Source organism: Buteo buteo, chromosome 16 (assembly GCF_964188355.1).
Source record: "Buteo buteo chromosome 16, bButBut1.hap1.1, whole genome shotgun sequence".
Classification (NCBI taxonomy): domain Eukaryota; kingdom Metazoa; phylum Chordata; class Aves; order Accipitriformes; family Accipitridae; genus Buteo; species Buteo buteo.
This window is the reverse complement of record NC_134186.1, coordinates 16,275,319-16,301,064: the sequence shown is the minus strand read 5'-3', so window position 1 is coordinate 16,301,064 and position 25,746 is coordinate 16,275,319. Positions and strand designations below refer to the sequence as shown.

Genomic DNA, 25,746 nt, shown 5'->3' with positions numbered 1-25,746 from the left:
ATCTTTTACTTTCTATATACCCGTCTTTCTGACTAACACCTTGGCATTCAAACAAGTACTATGCTGAAAAATAAAAAAAATAAAACCTGTATAAATGACAGAGTGTTCAACCATGAACACATTGTCTTTTATGAATATTATAATCACAGAATCAATAAGCCTACAAAGAAAAAACAGGACACAAAACGTGTTTTGTCATTTCTGACGAAGTTATAAAAACAACAGACATTCAATATGCCAAGTGTTCTTCAATCCTTCATAATCATAGCCTTATTGAAGTGAGGACAAAAAGGGTCTAATTGCATAGGAGCAATCTCAATGTAATAGGTTATACACCCAGGCACTGCTGCACAATACAACAAAAACAACGTTCCCTGTGTATAGCAGAATGTCATCTCTCATTTTCAGGCAATTACCTTCTTTCTTGTCAACAGTTTTAATAACCTCCATCATCTCTAAAAGACTTTTGCTTCAGTTAAATAATTTTCAGCTTTTTAATATGCAAATGTGCTTGTTCATATGCATGGGTGAAGTGGCGCTGCTACTTGAAATGTGTCAGTACATTGTGGAGCACCTGCACCTCGGGGAAGCTTGATTTAATTGACACCTAATACTATTCATTATTCCACTTAGTGAGCAACTCCTATTAGTCACCTGTAGGTTTTCCTATAAGCAGTGCTTTGGCCACCAATGAAAATATGAATATTTCTATAAATAGAATGGCCATATTTAGTAAAGGGGGTTCACTACTGGTGAGTCTGGAACATCAACTCATCCAGAATATTTCTTAGGATTCTAACCCCCCCACCCCCAATTCCTCCCTAAAACTTTTCTTGACTATGATGGAAGTCAAGAGTAACTCCTATTTAAAAAATATTTCATCAGTGTTAAGTATCGATACCTTAATTCTATAACTGTATTAAATGAACATTGGTGAAGTCTGCGAAAGAGAACAGGGAAAATAAATCAAGGTGGGTGGTTTTTATTAATGTAGCTACTGTTTCCTTAAAGTGTGATCTGAGTTAGATGATTCCAACATCATCTTTACATGATCTGAATGTAATCACTGGCTGTGCAAAGAAATGCAGAATATGTGTTATTAATTGAATATTCCTGTAATAAATATTTACCATTATAGTTTAGTTTAACCTTATCCAGCTGATAGCCAATTTTGCTCAATTGTGAAGGATGTGCCACAAAGATCTCTGAATTGCCACAAGAAATAATTACGTTGAATATGGGATTCTCTGTCTTTACTGATATGAATGTGATAAATATATGCTATAAATGGATACAGTTTAAGACTGTCATTGTTCTTTTATTGCTGTATTACAACTCAGGCACAGTGCACCGTATGTGCTAAGTTGATGATATCAGGGTTGTTTCTTTACCACATGGTCTGTAACCTTATTGTTCAGGCCACATTTCTTTCCAGCATTAATGCATTTGTTAGTCCCAGAAGGCTTAAACTACAGATGTTTAACATCCTGCTTATGGACAGATCATCTGGAATATGAACTGAGAAATCTATACGACTTATTAGTATATGTTGTGAGTGTAACAGAGATTTAATAGTCTGTTCAAACTAGATTAGTGAAACTGTTTCTTACAAAAATGCAACTTCTTAAAATAGACACATGTAAAAATGAAAAATTAAGACATTCTTTTGACTAAAATATGATTTTTATCAGAAGAATTTGTCACTAATTAATGCTGTTTACATAATAGTGTATGTAACATTAATTACAGCTTTCAGAATGTTAACTGCAAACCTTTTTTTTTTTTTTTTCTGTGAGCACAGATTTACCAGTATGGTGGAAATCAGAGCTCTTTTGAGGGTTTTTCTGCAGTGTATTCAAAGTGATCATAAATCAAGTCTAGAATTCAAAGACAGTTAAGGACATAGGCAGTAAAAAAGACTGAGTAATGCTAACCCAGAACTCCAATCTTTTTTAAAGTAAGTGGGGAGAACACTGGTCAACTAGACGATTGTTGGTATCCCCCAAAATGTAATCTCCAAGCTGAAGAATGGCAGCTGGCAGAACAGCTGGTGAATAGGATTAATGTCAGAAGAAAGAAATAAAACTCAACATATGTCCAAGCCTGCGGTGCTGGGACTGAGCATGATTGTACCCCGACGGATACCATGTGTACAGCTGGAAAGTGCCACTGTGCCATGCTTCTCTACCCCACAAGGTCATTTCTAAGAAGTATAGCTAATATCTGAACTGAACTTTTCCTTGAGAACTCTGACTGATTAAGAAACGAACAAACAAGCTTCATAGTGCAAATATTTTGGACTATCTTAACCCCCTCTGGGCGGTTTTTTATAATACAATCTCAACTAAAAAAGCAGATTAGTATTAAAATGGACAGATTGCACTAATGTAAATATAATTTTAAAGCTATTTAAACCTTTTAATCTCATCTCATTCAGATTTCCACATTCAAGGTTCAAATAATGCCAAAATCACAAGTTTAATAAAATAAATAATTTTGTTTCATAGTATTTACATATTTTACTGAATATAAATTTGAATAAACAGCATGCATAGCTATAATATGCCTAAGAAATTTAGAAAATGGGGGGAAAAAATTGACACTAGCATTAATTCATATTTATATTTTGAAATGTTATCTCCTAAGGATATTTCATCTCATGTTTTAGCATGCTCCTATTTTTTTACTGTAACAGGGCAGTTGTTGGAATTGGTTATAGTGAAGAACAGTAAACTTATAAAAATTCCTAACTCATGAGAAAGGCCCAGGTATTTTTAGAACTTTGAAAAGAACAAATTCTGTTCAGTCTCCATTTTTCTACTAGCAGCTTGAAATGGATCCTATCAGCTAGATAGTAAAGTTCATACACAATCAGATCCTACACCACAATTGTGTGCAGTGAGAAAGAGCACAAAGGGTTAACATAACCAGTTTTATTCTGTGCCTAATGTTATTTTCAAATATGGTGATTTGGGGTGCCTTTTATTTTGGATAGGGAATATAAAACAAAAATACAGTCCCAAATCCAGGCTATTTTTTAAAATACTGGCATCAGCTATGTCTACTTGAACTTAGAAACATCTATTTGATGAAAATGCAAAAATTACTGAAGTGACAAATCACACCCACACCCCAAAACAGACTTGCCTCCTTTTCTCTTCTTTTCTTTTTTCTGTTCTTTTTTCTATTCCTTTCTGGCATCACACCAGGAAACATGCAGTGGAATAATATCCCGCACACTCTTACCAAAGGAAAAGACACATGCATCTCAAAGGATGCAAGCATGCAATGCTACCTTGGTACCTTAAAATGGAATATCCAACTGGTGCTCCATCTGTCAGCTGCAAGACAGCAACAGGTAACCAGAGGTAATATTTTATTACTCGTACTAAGTTGATTTCACTAAGGAGGGTAACTGTATTGTTTTCCACTCAAAGAAAATAATCAAGAAATGGCAGGCAACCCTAGTGATTTGTTCAGCTTAGAAATACATTTTTCTGACTTGTAGAAAGATCCTGGTTAATATTTTAATAATGGAAATCCTCTCCAGTAAGAGATGTAGAAGAGCTACAAAAACACAGTACAGATGAGAAACTTGAGCCAGTTTGAAAGCAGTGAACGCCAATGGCCACAACTGTTACTGACTTGTAAACAGTGTAATTACAAACAAAATTTCCACTGCAACCTCTAACCTTCTTTTATTTATCAGATACTTGTATAATGCTCACATAATTTTAGATACTGTGGTATGTTAAAGACAAAAGTAGAGGCCTTCTAGTCTCTAAACAGATTTTATCCTGGTATAACCCCATTAGTGGACTAATTTTATGTGAACTACAGTAGTATCAACTGATACAGTTTGTATCATCTCAGAATTTTCTATGTGTGTTCATCCTCCTGGCAAAGATACCATTTGTCTTCCATCACTTATTCAAAATGTCACTATAGCCTATTCTTCACTTTTGTTTGGAAATATCTACCCATTTTTACCAAGTTCTCCTACCCATTTTTCAAAATAAAGTCAATAAGGCAAGTGGAAAAATAATTTTAGACAATGATAGTAAAATCATAATGTTATTATATTCTCATCCTCTGATGACTGACTCCTTCAGTAGGAAAAATGCTGAGAAGTTTTAATTTCTCAGCACACACGTCTGCATTTCTAACAAAGGTAAAACTTCTAGAGAATGATTTTAAGCTTTCCTTGAAGAAGGACTCATATGTTAAGGTCTAAATGTCTAATCAAGATAGCAAATTTTAGATATTTTTCATCACATAAAATTATTCCATTCTATTTTAAGACAGTCTTGATTCTAATAAGAATCTCCAGCAGCACTCATCTAATATCATTATGCACTGGCAAAAATGTTTTTGTTTGCACTCACATAAAAGGGAAAGAAAAGCACATTGCTTATTAATATCTACTGAATTGTTTAAGAGGATTTTTAAGATACAAGTTAAAAGAATTTCATAATTTCAATTTCTCCTTTTCATTTAATAGTAGACATTCATTAGGACCCACACACTGTAATAAATTATAATAATTTCAAACAAGAATTAAATTACTAGGTACCTAGTGAAAGAGCCATTTTTTCTTAGGTACCCTGTAATCTAACTGTCAGATTTAAAATCTATTCCCAATCAACTCTTCACAACATTCACATTTATTCATCTATGCTAAATTAATAAAAGGTGTGAATAATACTGACAAAATTGATCATTATTGTTCATGTAGATTTAGAAAATTATAAGGTAATCTAAAATATAAAAGGAAGTGAGGGAAACTATTACAGTTCTTATAAATAAATTCATCCTTTGCTATATTTTTCTTAAATCAGGAAAAATCTTCAACAAGAATTTATTTAGATTGACTAGCAAAGCCATTTAATAAATTGCACATTTTTGAACAGAACTACTTTTTTATTTCAAAAACTATTAAAAGTTGATGGTGACTCTAATGCAACATAAGAGTTCACCCAAAATCTGAAAAAGTAATGCTGAAATACCAAAAAGGCTACCCAATGTCCAACTGAATACACAATTTTTGTTGGTTGAACCTAGGATATGCTAAGCACCTTCCACGAGGTCCTGAGCGAGCTCAAGTAACACGGAAGTAAACGGGAATTGAGGACACTCAAAATCTCTTGGAATCCAGAGCTGACCGAGTACGGCAACTCTGAAAAACAGGGCGAGCATCCCTCCCCTTTATCTGTGTAAACAGATGTAAGAGGGGACAGCATCCTCCAAGGAATTAAAGGTAGTATTACACAATCACCTTTCCTTATATCCAGACTTACCAGCAACCAGAAGTAACCACTGGATATTATTACAGCTCTGCGTAAAACCAAAGACAATGTCTATATTAGACTCTCCTGTCCTTTGCCCATTTGCAGTAATTCCTACCATCTAACCTCACTGACCCTCTCCCCCCTAACGGGGATCCCTGCAGATAAAGTAAAGCATGTCAACATCTGTTCCCATTCACACCGATTTTAATTTACAAAAAGAGCTTTGCTATTTTCAGAACAGGCTCCAGAGCACAATGACAGATTTAAGGCCTTTAATGGGGTTGCGTTTTGAGTGTGTCAGCGTTTCGTACTCACCAGGACTATGATTCTAAGGGGCTGCACCAAAGGAAGCTGCGGGGGGCTATGGAGCCACAGCAAGGGTGTTCTCCCTACCGCGCTATTTACCTACAAACCAGCCGACAAAGTTTAATGTCCTTAACAAACCTCTGTGTTTGCTGCTTTGACCAGAAATCAGAGATCCAGAGCACTGGCGATACAATTCCTTCTCTTCCCATTCTCATTCTGTGCATTCCTTCTACCACCACACATCTTTCTGAAACTCGGTGTGTATTACTGGGGGTATGTTTTCCGAACTACTTTCTCATGACATAGCTCTGTTCTTACTGACTCTTGAACCCACCGATTTTTGTGAAAGCAAAGCCAGGCCAAAGCTCTGTGTGGGGTTTGGGTCTTGTTTCTCATTTGGTTTGTTGGGTTTTTTTAAACACAGCCTTTGGTCTCTCCTGCTCCACCATATTACAAATTTCACAATAACTAACCATCAGTTTTCTACCGTTCTTTTAACTGGAATTTATTTATAGACTACCCTTGTAAATCTAAAGAACTTACTCATCCTACCAGAAAGTTTCAGAGCACGCAGACTGTGAAGATCACAGTTGTACAAAAACAATTCACAGAGTTTCAGGGAATTCATAGTGACTCAAAATAAATTTTTCCATCTCCTCAAGAGGGTTTGGTTGGGGCTTTTTTTAAGATATACAATATGAAGAACAACTTGGAGAAACAATGCACAAGTTGTGTTGTAATCACGTAACAGCTAAGACATGAGCAGCTGAGCAGAAGGAAGATGGGCAGTGGAATGCCATGCAGTAATCAGCACTGTTGACTAATCAGAATTTGAGACACTAGAAGGTAATAAGGGTATTATAAAGAATGGCTTATTGAAGGAGCAGCTGTTTATGTGTAGCTCACTGTTTAAATGAGTTCCACTAGATTGCCATGGTATGTTTTGGTAAAAAAGTTTCACTCCAAAAAAAAAAAAAAAGAAAAAAGATATTATGTCAGGAAGAGCAAGCACGAGAGAGCAAATATCTGGGTATCACGACCGCAAGTATATTAATAGAAGCAGTTATCTAGGTACTGGGGACTTCTAAAAAATGACATAAATTCAGTGGCCCTGGAAGTCATAAAAGAATATTCATTACTTAGGCAAAGCTTAAATGTCATCTTTGTTAGCCTCCACCACTGAGTGTTGTTGCCATGGGCACAAGAGCTGAGGTGGTTATGAAGGGTAATAGACAAAGAGGAAAAAAACAAGGGAAAGTATAACTAAAAACAACTACAGAGCCATTTTAAGACACGTCTATTTGCACCGGCAGCCAATAAACACAATAAATAAATTCAACCTAATTTACAAAACAAGCCACTTTTAATATCCCTCCACATAAACAGAATAATAAAATAGTGCTATGATCTCAACTAGGAAAATCTAATTAAATAATGTAAAAAGACCAAAAATAAAAACAATATTCAAAATCGCACCAGTGAAAGCAACAACTCACCGTAACTCTCAGACAATAATCATGTTGTTCGAATCTACGTGCCATAGGGTTGTTCAACAGTTTTTTGTTTGCTTGCTTGTTTTCAGAAACCAACTTACAGTTTTGTTTTTAAAAATATCTTTGAACTGTTGGGAGCAGGAAGGAGACTGCCTAATAGTAGTGGAAATTTATCATAACCCATTATTTAAAATATTCTACTTTGGACAGCAAGGGCTTGGTAATATTTAAAAGCAGTCAGCAAGCAGTGGAAACTCTGGTATCTTTTGTAACAGTTCACATGTCAAACTGGCAAAGTGCCCACAGTGTACGGCAGAAAAATCTATTTAATGTCTGCCCCACAAGGCGACATGAGGCTTGATTGGCAGAAAGCAGAGAGTGGCTTTTGATCATGTGTCCTAACAAGCAGTTCCAGCTCCTGTCTCTTCGGCTGAACGGCTCCACATTACCTATTCAAACAGAAGTGACAGGCCACTGCACTACTCTTTGGCTCTAGTCTCACGCAGTGGGAGCTATGCTGGAGACAGAGCCACTGATTAAATATATCACTTTTTCAAGACAAGCAGGTTGTCTGAATCAAAGTTGGACAGAATAGACTCAACATTATTAAAAGAGGATATAAAACTGGAGTTGAGTGATGTTAGGCCAGTTTGTACAGCCTCAGGGATTCACAGACTGACAAGGGGAATAAGGAACAGCAGAACTCATAAAGCAGGGTCAGAAATTAGCTGTGACACCTTGGCCATTTTCCCATCACTTCAGGGCCACTGTGTTTCAAATCCTGTAGTCTCTTTTTGGCTTTTTTTTTAATGATTTTGTGTGCAGGGAGGGGGAAGGGGGACATAAAAATCGCTAACTACTGAAAGTTGCAAATTGCAGTTTTACAATAAAAGACAAAATATTAGCCACATTTTCCCACCTAATAGACAGAGTTTTCTAATTAGATTGGGGCTTTTTCCTTGTATTCTCATCAGCCAAATTATTGTCATCAAATAATTTGTTGATACAGCACTAGCTGCTCTTGCTCTAAGGAATAACTGAAAGCTGGGGGAAATGACTGAATAGAGATACGTATTACATCACCTTGTTAGTTCATTAACAAATTGGTTTGATTTTTGAGGTTATATGTCTGGCCACGGTCTGTTGTGTTATCTGATACACCGACACAGAAAGGCAACAGACATGATACATTGTCTCGTCGTTATATCACAGAACAACAGATACACTGAAACTTGGAGGAGCCAATGCTCCAACTAAATTTTTAATTAAAAGTGTAACTGCAGATATAATAAAACCTATTAATAAAGCTGCAACAACTGCATTTAAACAGCTAAAAACACAAACAGTCCACAGAGGAAACAGAAACTGAAGTAGAGGAAGCTTATTTTACTTGGTGATGCACATGCATGTCAGATTTATAAAATTACTACCGGGGTATTCAAAGTTCTGTAAAAAGATGTTAAAATTATGATTAAAAAACTAAAGAGTTTTTTTCCCAGAACTACTCCTGCAGTAATTCCATTGAAATTAATAGAGTCATCTCAGGAATAAACTTGGTTCAATATTTGTTTTTCACTACAGGAAGTTGTTCTGACATTTTAACAAACTTCTGCCCAATGTGTTAGTTTTTGTTTCACCGTAAATATTTAAAAGTAATCTGCTTGTTACATATTTAAGATGCGATAAGGACTGTTAAGACCTACTCTGAGAACCAGAGCTGTTTTAAATACTGAAAACGGAGGTAAATTTGAAGATAGAGTAGAAAGAGCCGAATCCTGTCCTTATGCATATCCTTTAACACATACAGCATAGCAATAAATGCAAACAGAATTCTGTCTTAAGGTGGTATTAGACTAACAAGAAATTCAGTACAGAGCTCTCGATGTTTTTGGTGCCACTGTAGGCTCTCTAGACTGTAGTGTTCAGAGTTCCTCCAGATGGGTGAAAGAGCCTGCTTGCTTCAACATTTTCAAACAAATGAGACAGAAGAGTATTCAGGATGGGTTTTTTTAGTTTCAGTGAAGATCATGATTCACCGTAGAAGGTGATGTCACATCAAGTTCTTTAAGAAAAGTGAGCAGGCAGCAGTGCATTTTAGCTCCATGTCAAAATACAGCAAATGGTTATGTAAAGCATTAAGTAAAACAGTTAACAAAAAGCAAGATGAAAATAAACAGGCATTCATACATAGGGCACTGTGCCCAGGAACTCTGGGCACCTATGTAAGTAAAACTAAAAATACATTATGATTAATAAAAGAAAACAGCTATTAGATACATTCCAAAATGCTAGGCTGCAGAACAAGACATTTTGGCACAGCTTTACTGATTGGCAGCCCACGTTAAAGACCGACCCAAGACTGCAGTGGAAGGGGTGCTGCTAGTCAGGATGGAGCAATGCTAACAGGAGCTATCTGCAGATGTTTACACAGTACTTGCCCTCATGACTATTTTTAACAAGGGCTATTATGGCAGTCTGAACTCTATAGAAACACCACCACTTTTTTATGTTATTAAAGTAATAAGGAAGAGGGAGGATTTTGACACATTAACAACTATTAACTCTTGCTTCATTTTGGAGATCAACATGCCAATGAGTAAATAAGGAAGAAGCCAGGCTACAAATAGGAATTGAAGGATTCATCACAATCCAAAACACACTTACAAAGCACAGAAACATGTAGTTCAGAGTACTGAACTACGTTTTGTTCCTGGTTTTCGCTTGGCGCTCATCAGCTATGCACTGGGAAGTGAGAGCGCACACACTGGACTAAAACTCAAATTATACAGCTGAACAGGACTCAGACAGGCCTTGAACATACTACCAGTGAAATTTAAGATAAAGCCCTTCTTGGCTTTAAAGGTACCAAGATCAGTCCTACAGTGCAGGAATAGAGGCCTTAAAATAAACCATATTTAAGACCACACCTGAGGTGCTGTGTCCAGTTCTGGACTCCCCAGTACAAGAAAGATATGGGCGTACTGGAAAGAGTCCAGCAATGGGCCACAAGACAACCAACTGATTGGAGCATCTCTCATACGAAGAGGGGCTCAGAGAGCCGTGAGTGTTTAGCCTGGAAAAAAGCAGGCTCCAGGGGATAATATTTAAATATCTGATGGTGGGAGCAAAGAAGACAGACCCACACTCTTCTCTGTGGTGCCCAGTGACAGCCCCAGAGGCAAAGGGCATAAATGGTAATACAGGAAATTCCCTTGAAAAATAAGAACAACCTTTCTTATCGTAAGGATGACCAAATACTGAACAGGTTGTGGAATTTCTGTCCTTGGAGATACTCAGCAACTGATGGGACACAGCCCTGAGCAACCTCTTGTAGGTGATCCTGCCCTGAACAGGGGGGGTTGGACCAGACGATCGCAAGTGGTGCCTTCCCACCTCAGCCACTCTGTGATTCTCCAGCGCTATGAAACCAACAGCAAAGTGAGTGCAGGAGAACATTGATAGATTGTCACTGAAATAAACACAGTAAGGATGTTTCATGTATTGGCTGATACACTTCGAAGAAGAAAGGTGCTTTTAATGATGACATCCTAAATTTTATGATGCTGAACTGAGCAGTTCTTTGTAAAAAGGATAAATTCAAAATCAAATTTCCTCCCTCACATTCTAAAACATTCTAGAAGATTTCCAAATCTTTTAAGCTCAAATTCTTCCCATTACAAATTTCAGGGAAAATAAAAATGTCTAAAAAATACATAACAAATAAATTAATATTTTAAATGGAAAAAAAATAACTACTTTTTTTTTCCTAACTCTTAGTTGTATTTAATAATACACAAAAGTAACACTGACGTTGAATAGATTTAGTCTCCTTAGCATAATATTTGTTTGGGGTTAATTAGCACGGCTGAAGACTAATCTTAATAATTGTTTGTTGTTTCCACCAGAGGCAGGTTTCCCTCATGAAAGAATAGGCATCTTGGAGCTTCAGACTAAAACACAGAGGTGAGAGTAGCTGCTCTCTCCGATAGATGAACAAGACAGCCTGAGCATGTAGCTGCCTCGTGCAGCCAGGCAGCGAATGCCTCTGTCTCTCTTGTGGCAACCAAATAAAGTTGTCAAAATTATTTTTAAGTAATGATAAGGTATCTAAACCAAATACTGTATAGAAAAATAAGGAATATATCAGCATTTAAAATGTATATGCTGCTGAGCATTTTTACTGTCATTTCTTTAAGAAAAGCAGATCTAATTAGCTGTATCTCTAAAGTGCGTACCTAGCATTTTTATTATGTATTATAACATTTTGCTTAGAGTTGACATTTTTATTCTGACAAGCACTGTCTGGAGAGCTCTCAATAAATAATACATTTACAATTTTCAGTAAATAAGCACTGGACACAAATCGTTATCCTTACTTACAGCTGCCCCTCTCTAATAGTGCTTTTACAAGTAAGGTGACTATTCAGTCTAATGCAATACTCTCAGTGCTGGAAAGATATTTTCATTCATTACCCCAGTCACAAGCACTTAAAGCACTTTTAGGCCCTGTTGCAAAACAGCAGGAATGGCAAAGCAAATAAGACCAACTAAAACTAAAGTTCATCATGAAAGAAATCTCAGGTCATTCACCGTACAGAACTTGGAAAATACAATGGCATACAAGATCGGCCACATTCTAGCCCTATCTTTCCATCCTATTTTTATATTTACATTAGCAAATTTAGGAAGGGAAGTATTGCAGTCTAGTCCCTAATATTAACCTGATGACTACAAAATGTATTTCAACTCCCATTTTAAAGCATGATCTGATCATAACCTTGTTTGTGTCACAGTACATCAGAAACCAATGAAGTTTGAATTTATTTTTCTGCTGCCAAGATCACACAACTGAAGCAACTCTCCATATTTTTACAGCTATTTGCTCACTTACGTTCTTCACCACAGAGCCCAATGTCAGTTGTACCCATTCATACTGAATTTGCCTTTCTTACTGCCCTAAGGAAAAAGCTGGCTTTTTAGATATGCTTTTTTAATAATGCTTTTGTAATATTAATAACATACAAATAGTGTAAAGATAGCAGATCTTATACCATGTCTAAAAGGAGACAAAAATGTAGAGGAGCATAGTGCAGAAAATTATACAAAAAAGGAAGCATGGAGACAATTTATCACACGATAAAAATTAAATTAAATTAAATTGTATCCAGCAGTGGACAATGTCAGAATTGAGAGGTACAGTGGGATTAAAGAAAAAGATGACATGGCCCCTGAAGGTAAGACATTGGAAAACAGAGTCATTGGGTAGGAACTGGTTGTAATGGTCAGTAGATGCTGGCATTGAGAACACTTTGGCCTGTTTCAGTTTAATCTGTCCCTGTATACAGCTCAAGTTCACAGACAATGAGGAAAGGCTGAAAGCCCATTTGTTATAATGAAAAGGATTTTACTCATCTCAAATATTCAGGGCTGAATAAAGACATTTCCTCAATGTAATGTGAGCATCTCAAAATGGTGAAAGTAAACCTCTACCCAAAAATACATTCAAGAGTTATCATAGCTAGAAGGCATGTCCCAGCCTTCAGAACTGAGACCTGAATTTCAGACTCCCCACATCAGGATTTGAGCTGTGATCAACTCTGTTTATTAGCAAAAGCAATAATTTTGTAGAGGTGCAGAGGTACAAGAGAACAACCTGCATTGGGAAACTGAACCTCCAGAAAAGTAGAAGGTCCCTAAAATGCCATAGATTCTACATCTAGGTAACTGCCTGATAGTAACCAAGGTGTATTTTCACCTCACAGGTCCTCATGTGGCTATTTCCGTGCAACTTCCAGCAGATCCTGTTACAAAAAATGCTACCATCACACTCGCCACATTCTTGTTGGTAATCCTGAATTAGAGCTAAGAACTGAAGGGACATGAAAACCTTTCAGCAAAAAAGATGGTCTCCATAATCTATTGGCTTATTCATATAGATCTCATTCTTCCTGATACCTATGCAAAAGCCTGTACTGTTCCCCATTTCTGTGCCATGAACAAATAAAACTGAATGGAAACTTTCAGATGTAGCATGAGACATACTGAAAAATGCTGAAGAATTAGTATACTGTAATCCACACAGAACCTGAGTAATCACTAGAAGCTCGAATGCTACAACACTGGGCAAGATTGTAGTGTAGACAGCCAGATAATAATTGCAAAGATAAGGTGGAAAGGTGAGAACATGTGCCAGTTTCTTAAATAAAAATTGTTAGATAGCATTTAATCACAAAACAGTACTTTGAAAGACTTGAAGGATATAAGGCAGGAAATAATAAAAAATGCATAAATTCACATATACCTAGAAGGATAAATAAAAATATGAGACAAAATATTAATGACCAGATACGGTATGGTTACACAGATTGGGTCTGCCTTTGAAAAAAAAAATTACCTAAACATATGTTGCATTCTAAATGTCTTTAAAACAAGTTCATTAAAGTTATTTCTGCTTCAAACAAGAATAAATTTTTGATAGAAAAATCAAATACATCAGACAGAAATAAACTAGGCTGCATCTTCTTTTAGTTACCAGGAAAATAATCCTAGAAACCACTTTCTTTGTGGTAATGTTCCTAAAAAGTCCTAAATTACTTTAATTTAACACATTAAGACATAGGAATTCACTGTACACTTCAACAAATGAATTCTTAGAGATTTTATGATCTATAAAACTTCTCTAAATAGAAGAATATATTTTTCTAAAACATCAACATAAATTGCAAGAAAAAGGAGTGACCAATGTGATTCTACCAAGATCATTGGATGGAAAAAAAAAAAAAAAGAGAGAGACAATGAGTTGCATTTAATTATATGGTAAAGAGGTAAGTAATTCAAGAAAACAGCAGTTTAGGAAAATGTGCCTCATATCTCTCCTCTAGCTTGATCCAAGTCATCTATCTATTCTGTGGACTGTTGGGCTTTTGTGTTTTTATTTTGGAAGCATGCTTGGAGCTTAGCAGAAAAACTCCTCAGCCTAGATGCTACCATATACAGCTTCTAACAAAAAGCAAGTAAAATATATCTATTAAATTAACTATATACATAACTGATTCTGAATTTGTTTACCAAAAATGATTTTTAAGAAGAAGAAAAGGGAAACAACCATTTACAATTCCATAGGTATCACAAAAAATAGAACAGTAGTATTAATTCATTTTTAACAATTAGTTTGCATAATCCTGATACCAAACCCCAGTAACATTTTTGAAGGCTTGAAACAGAACAAAATACCTATAGCCATCAAGAAAACTGAAGAATAAAGAATGGGGGTCTATAAATGCCAGGTGTATTAGGACAACCAGGGATCATGCCTTCATCAGTTAAAAGTGTGAGTATGGAGCACACCACAAGACAGATAACTTGAATTAAATCTCAGCAAAACTTCTGAAAAACTTTCAAAAATATTCATTGACTACAGATGGTCAGTAGTTCACTTCTAGATTTCATCCACAAAAGAGAACTCCTGACGTAATATCGTTAAGGGTTGTGCTTAAAACTATACCAGAAGACAACAGTATATGCCTGAACTCTGTCTGTTCTCAGCTGTGGAAGGCTTAAAACAAAGAATACAAAACTGAAACTCTCCTATTCCTTTAATACAATATAACACACACAGATTTCATTAAAAAAAAAAAAAAAAAAAAATAACAAAAAAAAACAAAAAAAAAAAAAAAAACAAAAAAAAAAAAAAAAAACAAGAGCCTCCATAAAATTACAACCAAAATGGTTTACCAGTGTCCAGTTATAAAACACAGTATGTGAAAGTTTAAGTTTCTTTACTTCCCAGTGAAGTCAACAGGATATATGTACATACTTGTGTGTGCAGTACTTGAGTATACTGTCCTTACTGGCATGATAGAAAATTTTAGAGGGGAAGTGTTAATCTATTTTAAGTCAATATAAAAGAAAGCTTCAATTATTATTAACTAATGAAAATGGAGCAATAAAAATAACAAAACACAAAATCAGAAAAAACACGACTACCAAGTAGAGTAGTAAGATTTTCCCTATTGCATATAAAATTAATAATACATGTGAATCCTTAATTTTTAATTTAGATATCTTTAGACGTATTATATATCACTATGAGTTACATATATCCACCCATAATGAGAGAGTACAAACAGGTGCACATGACAGAGAATAAATGGAAATTTATGAATATACTACTCTTTATATAGATGTTCATTATTCCAACATGCATACGTAAAAATCTTTGATCTCTGACTGTTCAGCTATGGTCTTCAAGGAGGAAACAAGAATGGGAAGCAGTTTATAAAAAGCTTGTGCTAGAATTGTGAACTGAGCTTGGTTGAAAAATGATACTGTATACATCGCTCAGAATCAAGGTCAAAAGTGAATTAGGAATCCAGGCCCTGAGTAATGAGGGCTTAGCACTTAGCAGAAATGACATGCCCAGTTTCCAGCTCAGAAGTGCCAGCTGACCTGCCAACCTAGCATTCCAGATCTGAAAGGGGGAAATCTGCTCTCCTAGCTACAGTCAAGATGTGTACTACTAATTATTGCTCGTAGAGGCTTATGATGAAGTACAGTAGGATAGTTGTCTGGAAGCCAACTCTCAGCCTAGAATTCAGACAGCCCAGGCAATGTAAATCTGTCTCACAAAAGTAATATAAGCAATATTCTGAAAGAAAGGTCTTTTACTGAAGGGGGATGGAAAGAGAAAGAAGCATTCTGACCATACTATCTAACATAAACTCTTCATTTGAGCTGTAAAGAGATTTAATACTTGATTGTACTGGAGGATACTTCCAAATTAAAAAGCCAGTAAAACAATCCTTCTGCTCGTAGAAAAACTAAGATGATGAATATATTGAAGTTATCCAAAAGGCCCTAGAGTCTAGTGTTGTTGATTAAATTAGACACCTGTTCATTTCTGACCTCTTCTGTCTTATGAGAACACATGTCAGCAAAGTCTTCACATACTCAAATTAACTCTAAATATTTGTAGCATGCTTTTTTTTTTTTTTTTCCCAGTTACAATTTTATCATAAATTTTCTCATTTCCAAATCATTACAAATTCAGACACAGGAATGCCTTAATGTACAAAGTATGCAAATACTGGACCATGAAGTCAAAAAATGTTGTTTATCCTGTCATGTTGGTAATCTTTGAACAAACCACAAATAATCCTAAAAACACACCTAAGGTATATTCAGTCCTGTATGAGGCGCTCATGTTCCCAGTATTATACGCAAGACATGACACTGGCTGAAGCACTATTATTAAAGAGAGATTAAAACAGCTGTACATTATGCTGAAGCACTCACTCTTTCCTTTACAAACAGACGGTCCTGGATTACAAGCAGCACTTGACCATTTAAATCACTACAACAACCAGATTTAACCAGCTGGGCCATATTCTCTTAGGCAATGCCTGTTGACCTCCTCAGTCACAGCTGCTCAGCTGAAATTCTCATTAGACAACTTATTTTCAGAAGCCAAAGGACTCTGATTAAATATATCTATTTAGACACGACAAAGTCTTTCCGTATATATTTCTCTCCCAATGTTATGAGGTACAACGGAGACCACAAGTAGTATATACAAGCATAATAGACATCTAATATCTGAAGGTACACCACAAAATATTTAAGTATCTGACACCAGCAACTCATATTACTCCAATTCAGATCCTAGAGATGGACCAGAAAGTTACTACAATAACATTAAAAGAGACTTGTTGCTGTACTTGTGTGGGGGTTAGAGCAGATGACTGGAATTCTTGAGTTCTTTATTCCACTTCTAATTCTACAATTAACTTGACATATGACCATATGTTAGCCCAATTCCCACAGCTACATCAAAGGTCATGGGTCTTCTCCCTATAGAAGACGCTACCATGTACTATGAATTTCTTCAAAGGAGTGATGCAAGACTTCGAGCCCCCAGATTTTACACAGTAGTATACAGTAGAAATACATGTTTTTTTCCCCATTACATTCATTAAAGCAATTATATTATGCTATCTATTTGCTAAAAATATCAGCAGGTGTTTTTTAATTTGGTTAAGCAATTTTGTGACAGATCAGGACTTTCTATGCAAAGGGCTCCTCAACAGCATTGGCTGCACACCATTTTAAGAAAAGAACTCCATAGAAATCTATTTTAAAGGACAGATGTTAAAGACCATCATGTATGGTACATGTGTGATTAGGCTATTAATTAGGTTGCTTAAAAGAGACTATAAGGTGGTAAAACATTTTCCTAATCTCAGACCTCGTTTCTCCAAATGACCCTGCACTGAGTCAGTTGCAGCACTCACAGTCACAACAAAGATCAGAGTCTTAACATAGTAATTATTTTTAAAATATTGTTTTATTCCAATCAAACAAGTATGGAGAGTTTACTTCTTTTTAATTCAGAGAAACCTCTGAACACTGAAATAGGTATTCAAACCTGTCATAAGAATTTTGGTATTCCTAGTCTACACAGAAGTTTAAAACCATTGAACTTCCTAAATGTAATATCCTGAAGAATTTCCAATCTTTCTATTAATGATTTTTCCATGTTAGTTTATATGGTACAAGTCAGATGTTCATTAATTATTTTCTGTAAAATGGAAGTGAACTTTTTTTCTATAGAAAATGTTGGATGAATTGAAAAGAACTTAACATGAAGATACAGTCAATTACCTTTGAATTTACAGGCAGACTTTAGAATATTTTTCCAGTATAATGCAGTCCATAAAAGGCAAGATTATTTTATAGGTCAGAAATGACCTTTTTTTCACAGCTGGTGAGAACATACAGCATGGAAGACTCACATTTAGTGAGAGGCATCTCTCTGCTGTGTACATACCTCTCTTAAATCAACTAGTGCATACTGATACAGAGGAAGTGCAGAAAATTCTTGAGAATTCATACAAAAATAAGCTATGAAATGCTTGAATCCTTACAGTAAGATACTATGTTTAAACTTTTTGATGCACATTTTTATTAGCACACCATTCAGTATACTCCTGGAAAAGTCTTAGCTGTGGTGTCACTATAATCAACAGCAACTTGTATACTCCTGCAGCAAAGTATGAGCCAAGACCTTTGATTAGCATGGAGTGTCGAACGACTGTTACTGACTGTAAAAAACAACTTTGCCAAAGTAACATTTAAAATAGTTTTCTTAGTCTAACCACCAAATCTAAGAAAGCAATTTTTAAAAGAGTGATCTTTACAGCTGAAAACAGACAGATGGTAGTAAAGAATCTGGGACATTCTCTCTTTAGAGATGTTTCACCAGCTTCAGAAAGGACACCTATGGAACACATTTATCTGTGTGCTGGCATTTAACAATTATGCCAAGAAATTTGAAAGCCTACTTCCATCCCTACATGATTTTATCCCATATTTAAACATATTATTGTATCAGCATCAATTTTAATTGAAATTTACATTGCTACAGGGAGCCAAGGGATCCTGAGCTGCCCTGTTTGAAGTGCACTGGGACCATACCATAAAATTGAGGAGGTAAAATCATATTGAACTCATTCATATTTCAAAGAAAAAAAAAGATCAAAAAGTTCTACTGCCTTGTGGTTCTACTATGTTACAAATACTCTTCCTGCGTTATTTTTAATGCCATAAATCAACACTGGTAAAATAACTAACAGAATCCACACAGATGCCTCCACACCTGTTTACCTATTTCAGACCCTCCTCCCCTCACATCTTCCCTGGTTCAAACTCACGTATGAGCTCACAGACTAGAAGGCATTGTTGCAGAAGCAACCAAGACTTCATTCTACTTGACATGAAGAGAGATTTTCATAGTGGACCCTGACCATGTGCACACATATACTGATAAACTCATGCTCCACTTCTGTTTAGTTCCTATCAAGGCCAAAATCTTAGCAAAGTCAATGAAAATATCTGAATAAGGACTGAATACACAAACTGCTTTAGAGCTCAAAGATTTGTCTTCATTTTCATCTCTCCTTTTTAACACTCGTAACAATACCTGAGCAGACTGTAAAAAAATGTATTTCTTCAGCCACAGTTCTAGATGTATGGGTCAGAAGTAGGTAGTCTTTACACTTAAAACTGTTTCCCATTCTCCTAGCCACAGATGCTGGGTCATTAAGGTGATGAAAGATGAGAATTTCTAAGGCAAAACAAACCAGCTCATATTTTATTCATACCTATTGTTTAAAATAAACATTTATCTTTTAAAAGAAAAAGAACGAATACCACTGAAGAATATCCCTCACAACTCTACAACCAGTTAAGAATTCATCATAACCTTTCAAGAAAGAGTTGAGTTTTCACCTAAACCAGCATTCTTGCTTTGACTCACAGACAACCAACACAATTTAGAAAGTTTTACAAAACTGGCATATTTGTCTAAAATTCCTAATAGATCTCAAACTGCCATTGCCATGGTAACCTGTGAATAACTTTATCCTTGCCTTTGCCAATTATGCAATTTTCTGGCTCTTGGTACCCAACACATTCGTTATGCCTAAAAATTGTAGGGTTTGGGGGTGAGGAAACTGTATCGGTCTTATCCAACACATACCCTCTTGCTCAGTCCTGGTCATTTCTTCTAGTTTCTTCTGCTTCAGCGTGTCCACCACATCTGCAAGGCTTCCTTTGCGGCGTTCTGGTGTTCCAAAATTAACACTGGTCATTAGCTCACTGCGGTCACGACCTCCTTCGTCGGGCTTGTTTGGTGAGGTAGAGGTATTTCGGAAGGAATATAGGGAACATAACTTACTACTCTCTGACTCCTGCAAAGAAACAATACAATGTGAAAACATAGGCTATTCTCTTATGTCAGAAGGATCTCAAAAAGGTAAAAGTTGAAAGCATTACTTGTTACTCAGTAATACTAATGAACCTACATGTATCCTCCAGTTTCTGAAATGACCATTATGATTTGAATTTCTCAGTTTCAGTGCTTGACAGGGTCTCTTTTTTCCTTAAGGCCAGTCCTCTCCATGCTTCTAATGATCATACTTCATGCCTAAGATACTCCTCATCAAGGATTTTCCTTGTCAGAAACAAGCCACTTTAATACTTTTTTCAATTAATTTGTTACGCTTTTACAGTTTTCTTTAGCTCCTTAAGTAAGGGCAATACATGTAGCACTGAGAAAGAAAATACAGGCAAGGACAAATTATTCCTGGATAGATCCTCAGCTAATGGAAAACAACATAACTTAAAACCAGAAAGAGTTAGGCCAATAATGACTGAGGAGCAAGGAATCTACTTCACAGTTAAATAAAGCTTATGGTATGTGTCTACCTAATGCTCAATCATTGCTCTTTAAATTAAACCCTTTTCTTAAAGAATGAAGGTTATAATGCTTCTAATATACAAAAGGAGATGTTACTCTCCAAGCTAACATAGACAAGAATGAGCAAGGAAATGAGTTTACGGCAGAACAAGTCGCATATGCTGATACACAGCTATTGAGACTACATGTATCAGAGAAGGTGCTATATAGCCGAAAATACCGAAAGAGAATTAAAAAGGGTTCATCTACCTTGTATAAGGCATAGTATTTGAGCAATAAGCTAAAAAAAAAAAGTCATCAAAAACCAACGAGTAATGCCAATTCTCCTCAGTTTTATGATATCACCCAACAGTCAAGCCCTTCTTGAACTTTGTGGCTCAGACTCCTCATTCTCCCAACCACAGATGCAACATTTGCTGCATCTCCACTTTCACTCTTTCAGTTAAAAGGAGCACAAATTCTTCAATTTGCCCTCAAAAACTCAACCATGGGAATTTCTCACACATTTCCCCTTCCAAAATTATTATTCTATTCTCATTTTTAATAGTACCAGGCTAGGAGTACTAAAAATTGGGTGTAAAAAAATGTCAAGGTTTTTTGTTTATGGTATGCCTAGAAATGTCAGTGTGTATATTCGATGCCATAAAACAGATTTTCTTTAAAATTAAAGAGTAATAATAATAGTGGCAATATATTTAAGGATTAAGAGATGAATTAATAGTTCTATCAAAAATCATTCTCCCAATGCATAGTGTTCCCAACAAACAATAATATTCCTACTACTCTCTGAGCTGAAAATACCCATCTACAGAGTACTCAAGAAACACGTTGGGAAACGTCCCAGGTGAAACAAGGTCTGAAGAAAGGCAGACTATAAAACATTAACCATCAGCAAGAACATCAGACATAAATCTTTCAGTCTTGAACGGATTAAGAAGTAGCTGTGCAATGTAACAGAAGGAGCAACACTAACAATGAGCAAGTGTGGTAACTAAGGGCTGTAGACTGCATAGAAGGTGGTGGTGACAAATCATCAGCAAGTACAGCAGTACATGATCAGCACAACACTATTATTGCCATTGGAGAAGGAGGCAGCATTTGCTAGTGATGTTGAAAATGTTTTTATTCACCAAGACAGGAAACTAGAAGAGACACTATCGCATCCGAGCAGTAGCAGCACCCCTGTCAACACAGTAGGAATTACAGAGGGTTTGTAAGCACAGACAGAGAGAGAGGTGGCATGGAACAAAAACTTTACCTCCATTTTTTCATGTATCAAACATTAAAGAATTTTTCATTCCATCCATTTGTATTCATTAAAGAATCAAACATCAAAAAGGACAACGATATCTTAGACCAGGTACAGAGCTGAATTTATTTTGTTGCCTTTAGAAAGGGAAGGCTTTCTTATCTTCAATGGTTTCTGAAAACTACTCTGCAATTTTCTTAAAACTTGGTCTAAGTTACAATGGAGATGAAAAAAGCATCTTCTAATATTTTTCAAATTTAAAGCTTGAATTTCTATAATACATTTCCTCAGTGAAGAATTAATACTATATAACATGGCATTTTCACCTTCGAAGCCTACAGTACAATAGCAACTCACTAATTTTAAAGGAGTTTGTTCTCAAGAAAGCAATGTCCTCTTACAGTACATGAAGCATATCCATCAGGCTCAATGCAGGGTTTTTCATGCTCTCAGCAAGGAACATTAAGTCTATTGTTTAGGCCGGAAACAAGAAGATAAGGCTAATCTGTGGAGCAAGTAGAAATGACTGAATGTTCTTCCTCCTGATAACCTATCCTCTCCCTCGTCTGGACACATACGTGGTCCAGCAGACTGTTACTTCGCTGCTAATGAAAGACTCTCCAAGTCCTGCCTCCGTTAGGCAGCACATCCACACTTCTTTTTTCTTGCCAAAAAACCTGCAATGTCCACAATGAAGATGAGACCAGTTTAAACTCCATACAAATGAAATACGTTTATGGAATGGAGGCAGAATGACAGCCTTTGCAAGAATGAGGATCTGTCCAACTAATAGATAATTTTACGTTGTCAGTTTTGTAGGTAATTAAAATGTAGAATAAAAATAAAAGAATAAAAGGTATCCCTAATATTTTTGGTTCTATTTGGCCCTATGGCTATAGTATTGGGTTCACTAAACAGCTAATACATTTGCAGTGTATTATCTGAATTGGCACACTAAGAAACCCAGCAAGGATGACTTTCTGAGCCCTATCTTCTTTTGAAATCAGAAATAGTTAAAAAGAGTGGCTGAGGATTCAGCAGGAAAACTGCAGAAACTGAAAGGCATTCAAGGCATTAAATGGGCAAATGGAAAACTGTAGACCAGTCCAGTGTAAATATCTTATCTAATAACAGCAGAACTCAGCTAGAAAAATCTAAATCAGCTGCATGTACAAATATCTACAAAAAACAAAACCAATTCCCATGCATTCTACAATTCTAGATAAATTTGTGAATAATCTACAAATAAGATGTAGCTAAAATGAAACACTGAAAAGGCTTTGCAATCAGAGTAGATATTTTTACTCCTGTGTATCTACTGTTGGCAGCTTTGTTTTTTATTCCAACCATATGAACAGGTTATATTGACCTCACATTCGTGGCAAACTAGACAGATCAAGGAACAATGGGGCAAGGGAAGCATTTCTGTTATATTTTCTCTAGAAAGGTGACTCAACTACATTTGAAGGGAAGTTGTTACTGCAGCATTCAGTTTGTTGAAAATAAATAAATGTCGCAGTGAATTTATGAAGGATTTTAATTGGCTTGGTGGACATTGTAATCTTTTGTGGACCAATGCATGTCACATGTAAGTCCCAGCCCCTTACCCACTGCATGACCAAAAGTGCAACTATCACATACATCAGATGCAGGCCTGGCTATCAAAAATTAATTCACATTGACATTCACACGCAGCATGCAGATACCCTGCTGATGTAACTGGAAACGCCTGATGGCCCATGTACCCTCTGAAAAAAGACTAGTGGATCATATGTGTTATCTGAGGGAAGAGGTGTATCATCTCCACAAGTTGTTCATTGGTCCTCTTGCTTTTATGCATAAGGTACTCTCACTAGAAAATCTGGAGTCCAGAATGGAAGAGGACAACCATGCTTCTTATCATAGAACAAGAAGATAAATTCAAGGTTAGGAAATGACAATCTGGCTCTTTTGAATATGGGAGGATTCAATAATGGAAGCGATCCTATACTTGAGAAGCTTTATGAAGCCACCTTTTACAGAATGAGGAAGCTTCAGTTCATTTGACCTGAAGAGAGGAAAGAAAGGATGCTGTTAAAGGTATTTTTCATGCTTTTTCCAAGAGCATGGAAGAAGATGCAAAGACAAGTAAGGTGCCTAGCCAAGATCAACTCAAATGTTTGCATTTTGCAAAATCCAGCTGAGCAATCCACTAGCACTGATGAAATTTCTCCATGAAAGTCAACTTTTCTCACTATAACTGATAAGAATTAAGAAGAAAATGGGCAAGGGAATATGACTGATATGAATGTCCACTTAACATATTTGGGCAAAATCTGGTGCCCAAATTCATCCAGTAGCTACATAATACACTAGACAACTGACACATCCCTGAATTCTCAGGTTTAAAATTCATGTATTTCTGTAAAATGGCATTTTAAGTGTAAACTTGAAATAATATCTTCAACACATGACCATGCCTTTGAAAGGTGCGTTTCACAAGTGTGCTATTCTTACTGATTTCAGTGATTTCCATGTAAGGAGGGGGTAAAAAGGAAAATATCTTATAATACGATAAATAGCAAACATTTAGTCTATGGACAAAAGATTTAACACAGAGCATGCTTCTTCATCCAACACTGGTGAAGTTTGGTCACTAAACCCTACACGTTTTTAATCTTCAGTGTATTAGGATTAATTCAATTTCCAGCCAAGAAATAGAACAATATCAACATTTTAATAAAGTGTCAGTATCAAAGTATTATGTCCATCTGAAGCACATTTTACTTCAGTAAAGCATAGAGTGCTTAGAAAAGAAGAAATTGAAGAAAAAGCTATGTTTGTAAAATTTTGAATTTGGTCCTGACAGAAAGCGTTAGGTAGAAGTAGTGCTTACTACAGCTAACATAGCAAAGTGGGTTTCTTCTCAGTTTGATCCAAAGCAACATCTGGTGCAGATTGCTCAGGATCCCGCTACACCTTTGCTAGACTTATAAAACTATCCTCCCACTCACACACTAACACTGGATAATTGTAGAAAAACAGTTTATGCCCATACCAGATTACATAAGGTTATTGCACAGGGATTTTTGCCCACCACTATGGTGGCATTTCCAGACTAGCCCTTAATAATTGGCAAACAATAAATTTTGAAGATAGCTTATTACACAAAATTAGGCACAAATCTGACTGCTTAAGGAACAATGTGTATGATGATTTTACATCTTAAGCTTTTTCTTTGCCTTACTGTGTCAGATATAAAAATGTTTTAGGTTGAAGAGGTATTTATTTGCAGAGATGACTAAACCAGAAAATCTTACTGCCCAGCAGCTGAAGACAGAAACTGAGTCTGGACCACTATTCCAGCTGCTTACTATTCAGCAAGGACAAAATTGAGTCTATTTTTGAAATGTTGGTTTTTAATATGAAAGTAAATAAAGGGCATTTTTCCTGTACACATTTCCTTGCCAGCCCATTAGCACAGACAAAATTTTATTATAGATCATTCAACCCACTGTGCTTAGCGTTTTGACAAAATGTCCCTATTATAACAGATTAAATACCTATATATAGCCATTAAAATTTAAGGATTAGGTTTCAAAGTGGACAAAATGGAGAAAAATAAATAAATGCACAAAAGACAGAAAACCAGAAATTAGCAAGGCATGAATACTAAAATACTATGCATGGCTCACTCAGGGATAGGTAGCCCATGCATGAAATCATGCTTTGACTTACCCCTAAAACCTCTATATGTGTATGTCAGTGAGAAAACAACATTAAGACTTCCAATGCAACATGGTAAAAGCTCTCCTAGGTCTATCCTTGGCCTTTATCATGTTAGAGAGGCAGCATGCTTCTTTAACCAATCCCAAATTTGCTTTGAATATATGTGGTCCAACAACAGTGTTCTTAATCTCATCAGCTTTCCAGGCTGCCTGGTGTAAACAATGAGTGGCCTGTTGGCCATTCCTTTTAGAGTTGCTGTGAATGGCTCAAGTATAGTTTTGCTAATGGCAGAAACAATTCTGTATAATTACAAACCACAGCTTGGAATAAATAAAGACAGGGACTCTTTGTGACTACATACATGGTATTTTCTTCACACTCCATAATAATTCCTTTAAAACTGTTCAATTAAGATAATATGTATAGATATTTCAGCATGCCTTTTGC

The 25,746-nt window shown here is 36.0% G+C and overlaps 1 protein-coding gene across 8 annotated transcripts in view; it reads right to left on the bottom strand.

The window, feature by feature from the left end:
- Window positions 1-25,746, bottom strand: part of SOX6 (SRY-box transcription factor 6) — a 381,731-nt gene that overhangs the window by 201,534 nt on the left and 154,451 nt on the right. For all 8 annotated transcript variants that reach the window (XM_075048005.1, XM_075048010.1, XM_075048011.1 and 5 more), the window contains one exon: window positions 19,623-19,833. In XM_075048005.1, coding sequence (XP_074904106.1) covers window positions 19,623-19,833 — 211 coding nt within the window. The remainder of the gene's footprint in view (window positions 1-19,622; window positions 19,834-25,746) is intronic.